General features: G+C 44.2%; 1 protein-coding gene across 1 annotated transcript; it reads left to right on the top strand.

Moving 5' to 3' along the window:
• Positions 1-367: 367 nt before the first annotated feature.
• TAF11L9 (TATA-box binding protein associated factor 11 like 9) lies at positions 368-967 on the top strand. Its single transcript, XM_045186199.2, has one exon. The coding sequence runs from the start codon at positions 368-370 to the stop codon at positions 965-967; it is 600 nt and encodes a 199-aa protein (XP_045042134.2).
• The last annotated feature ends 3,910 nt before the right edge of the window (positions 968-4,877 follow it).

The following is a 4,877-nucleotide window of genomic DNA, read 5'->3' as shown; positions in this document are numbered from 1 at the left end:
GGTGGCGGTTCCCTTGATGGGATTAGGAGTCGGGTGACTAGGGAAAACTAAGGAGATTATCCGAATGGGTGTGTCCCTATCACCTGAGCCCTATATAAGAGACTGGGCATCCCTCACATCCCACAGATCGAAGATCCCAGAGGAGAACTCCGGAGGCCGGTTCTCTGTTGCGATTTTGAAGAAGGACTCGGGCCGAGATTCCTGACCTACAGACTGCAACTAGTAAGTCTGTGGGCACGTCTGTGGGCACGGGCTGGAAACTGATAGAAAACAAATAGCGAACCCGACCCTAACACTTTTCAGCGCTCCAGTTGCAGGTCGCCGATCAGACATCCCAGCACGAGGCCCTGAGCTTTCCAGCGCCAGGATGAACAAGGCCGGCTTGTCACTCGGCACCAAAGCTGAGGACACAGGTGTGTGCCATCGGCGGGCCATCGCTCGCGAGGGCCCCGGGACCTGCGACACCCACAGGACCCCGGCACCCCGATTTGAGGAACTGCAGAAAGCCTCCGACCTCCAAGACGGGATCAGGAGGCAGGACGACTCGAAAGAGTCCCAGTCGTCTTCTCCCGCCGCCAAGAGACTAAAAAGAGACGCCAAGGAGAAGAAAGAGAGGAAGCACGAGGTGGACGAAGAGGACGTCCAGAAGGCGAGACTCCTGATGGAGTCCCTGCCCGAGGAGCAGCTGAACCGCTATGAAGTGTATCGCCGCTCAGCCTTTCCCAGGGCAACGGTGAAACGTCTGATCCAGAGAGCCTCTGGCACCTCAGTGGCAACGAATGTGGTCATTGCAGTGGCCGGCCTGGCCAAGGTCTTCGTCGGGGAGGTGGTGGAAGAGGCCCTGGATGTGTGCGAGAGGTGGGGGGAAACACCCCCGCTGCAACCCAAGCATCTCAGGGAGGCTGTCCGCAGGTTGAGCTCCAAGGGGAAAGTCCCCAACACCAAGCCCAGAAACGTCTTGTTCTAGGCCAAGGCTGGCCAGGGCCTTGCTGATGGAGCAAGACCGGTTGTGGACTTCCCATGTCTGAGACTCTGGGCAATGCCGCTTCTCTATCTCAGGTCATCAAGGATTCACCCAGGACAGATGTTTAACTCAAAACTCCCATAGTGGTCGCAACTCTATGAAGGCATTCAGCCTTGGCTAACTAGGGAGCACTTTTAGGGTGCCCTGAGGCACTTAACTCGGGTTAGCTGGATGAAGAACAGTGCAAGGAAGAAACCTGGCATCCTCGGGGAGGGAATTGCTTGGAGAGAGAACAAACCCTTCCAAGGCTGCTGTGAGGTTTCCGTTTGCAGCTGGGAGTGGCTGTGACTTGGGAGGCTTCTTCCCTGTGCTTTTAGGGAGGTTTCCTTTGTGATTCTCTACCCCCAGCAGCAGGGGGGTAGCGGAAGTGAAAATGTTTGTCCTTGTAAATAGTTAAGTTTACCCTGTGTTTTTTTGTAGTGACCAACCATTAAACTGTTTCATTGTGCAAACATAAAAATAAAATCACAAAGCCTTTTTGTCTCAGAAATGGCTGGTTTTCTTTTCCTTCCCACAGTGTTTTGTGTCAGAGGGTGATCTTTGACCCAGTTAGAGAGCTAACATAGCTTCAGACCTCCTAAAAGACTAGAGACTAAACCAAATCCCCCCCAACACTTGTATAACAGCCACTATTATATTTTTGTTATAAGTGAAATTTTTAATATTTGCCACACTGTGTGATAGGCCAGTGTTTCTATAGACACCAGAATTTATTTCAAAACAGTCTGAAAATACACTCGTTTTGCCAATTTACTCAGAATCCCTAGAACCTCAACACCTGAGTCAATTACTGAGTAACGGAAGTTGTCAGTATGAACTAAACGGGCTTATCAAGAGTTGCAACTTACTCTAATCTTTTCTTGTACACGTATTGTACTACAGAACTCTTCATTACAAAGTCTGAGATTTGTTTTCAAATGGTCATTACGGTTCACAGCATAACTCTAAGGCCTACAGGGCTGTATGAGTCTGTTTAACTTGGCCGTGTGGCCTCGGAAACACCCAGTACAGGCAAAAGGATATAATAAGCCCCACTGTGCAGCTCTAATGCTAAAAGGACAGTATCTTCCATTTTTCTCACCCTGAAGCCAAAAACAACCCCCCACAAAATATTATTTTATTTCTCCTCACATTTCCTTTTTCCCTTCATATGGGGACCCATTATAGATAGAATCTATAATTATTCTGCTGTTTCGTTTACAGAAAGTTTTGAGACTATAGCAAGAATAAGCGAGTTCTATTTAATACCATGATATTCTGTTACACTCTCATTTACCAGCTAGCTTCCTGTATCAGCGGTTATAATGAGCTAGACCAGGAAGCAAAAAGAGAGATGGAGGTCACAGCTTCTTGGAAGAGCCCATGGCTCTGAGAGGACTGCCTCAGGAAATATAGTGATTGAGCCTGAAAGAAGTAAGACGGGAGGGATTCGACTTCTCTCAGCCTTTGTATTGCTGTCAGCTCACTCTCTCCCCAGGGTCAGTGAGGAAGCTTTGGGAGATGTTTTCTGGGTACATACATCATGCCTGTGGCTTCTGAACCATGGAGGGAAAGAGAACCTAGCCCAAGCTGGCGACAGGGGGGAACAGCATTTGGCCTAAAGCAGCGATGGTGTCCCCTGGACACACAGCTGAAAGCTCTTATGGCCACCTTAGGATTAATGCTTTTAGTGGGGCCTGAGTATGACTCAACCACTGATCCCTGAAGCAAGTTCCCATTAAGGTCTCAGAGGTCAGATCAGGAACAGGGCTTGAGAACTGTTCTCTCAGAGGGGAAAAATGGAATGGCTAAAAAGATTCAACATCTTTATTCCAATACTTTTTACTGTATGATATCAAATATCCAAGGTTCTCAAAAAGGAAATCTATGTAAAATCTGGTACCATTCCAGGAAAAATCTCTCAAAGCTCTCGTGAATGGTTTGTTGTGTGCCATTAACAATATAGGTGTGCCCTGGAGCTTCACTGCCATTCTAAAGCGCATCGTACAATATATGAATGGAGCCTTCCTAGAAAAACATGGTGCTTTTTTGGTGCATAACAAAATGATGCGTAACAAAGAAAATAAACTTGACTGTGTGTTTTTCAGTACTTTAGTATCACTCTGGGATAAGATCAGTACTTTACCACCACCTGCTAAAAAAAGGAATCTGTATATGTCCAAACAAAATTTCTCCAATCTAGTTCCACTATACCAAGGGCGTATTACCTAAGGAATAGGCTTCAAATGTACAAAGATCTGTGGCAACGAAACACAAAATGTACACAAAGTAGACAAGTTTAAACAATCAATGGATAGGTTTATGTTTTCTATGAAGGAGGGCAAAATCAGGGACTAAGCTAGATAATCACATACAATGAAGCAGGGGAAAGATTTTGATAAAATGAACTAAATACTGATCATATGTAATAGTGTCATAAGTTACCTGAATACTGGAGAAGCCTTATGAAATTCCATGTTAGTATCAATTTACAAACAAAAGGAACATAGTAGAGTAGGTAACCCTCAAAAATTATAGATTTGTGGGGAAATAAGGAAGATATACAATGGATCACTTATCTTTCATTAACTAAAGAGTCATCAGTCTGCCTTGGAGGCAAAAAGGAGTAAGAAAGTTCCTTGCTGTTCCAGATTTCTTACCCCACTCTTCTCCCACAGGCATTTCTTTGACTTACACTGTATCTTCACTAGCTGGATTTTCTATCACTCACACTGAAGCAAGAACCAGACATTGCCTTTCCGAAGCTGTCCTCTATCTAGTGTCTGGAGAACAGCAGAAAAGATAGAGGGTGAGCATCGAGATCAGCCATTATAATTTAAAAATGGCACGCGTATTTCCTAAGGGCAAAGACTATAGACTCCAAATACACAAAGCAAATACATGCTCAAAACTAAGCACAAAAATTGAACCTTCACTATCATCATGAGAAATTATGAGCCAGACACCAAGGAAAAGAGCCACAGCAGTTTTTGCTGTAGCTCTGTGTGTCTATGATTTCAGTTGCAATTTAACACTGGCAGATGAAGCAACAAAGAAATAAGTAAAAATATGAGACATGAGTTAAATTACAGTGATGAGAGAAATAGAATCTTTATTTTTCTTCCTGACTTGGAAATTTCTTTTTATATGGACTTAGTGAACATTCTACATCTCCAACTATACTTTTCCTTAAATGCACCAAACCCACTGGCCTTCTCCTTCCTTTGTAGTGGTCTCTTGGCCTGGACTCCTTCTTCCCTCTTCTAGAGTATATGGTTCATTCATGGAAACCTAGCTAACTCCTGTCTTTCCTAGAGGGCTTCCTGACTATGCCGTGTCTAGCCATGAGCTGGCATTGGATTATATTCTGCCGTGTTCTTTCCATCACTGGTTTTATGTCCCACGTTATACTGAAACCCCTCCTCAGGCTTGGAGCCAAGGCATTTTCCAGCACAACAGCAAACAGTGAGCATAGCAAAGTGCCTTGATTTTTTGATGGTCAAAATGCAACACTTTTTTTGACCCAGGATTCAGGTTGCTGAAGAATTAATGCATTAAATTCAGAATGTGCCATTTCCCAGATTCTGTAAAGATAAAACATAGCACCAGGAGTATGACTCCTACCAAGATATGCATCCATTCCTATCTACCAAAGCACATGAAAACCAGAAGGATAAATGCAGATGGAAAGCTCATTTTTCCCATGAACAAAGCTTGAGAACAACCACTTGCCTAGACTTTAGTAGGTATTATCTACTCTGGAAGCAGAAAGAAAATACGTGAAGTTCATACTCAATGGCCTACACCATTTAACTATCACATTAAGTTTTAAATTGATTTATATTCTAAGTAACTTGCTTCATTACTTCAGTAA

The sequence above is a fragment of the Desmodus rotundus genome, chromosome 1 (assembly GCF_022682495.2).
Source record: "Desmodus rotundus isolate HL8 chromosome 1, HLdesRot8A.1, whole genome shotgun sequence".
NCBI lineage: Eukaryota > Metazoa > Chordata > Mammalia > Chiroptera > Phyllostomidae > Desmodus > Desmodus rotundus.
This window is presented reverse-complemented; position numbering and strand designations above follow the sequence as displayed.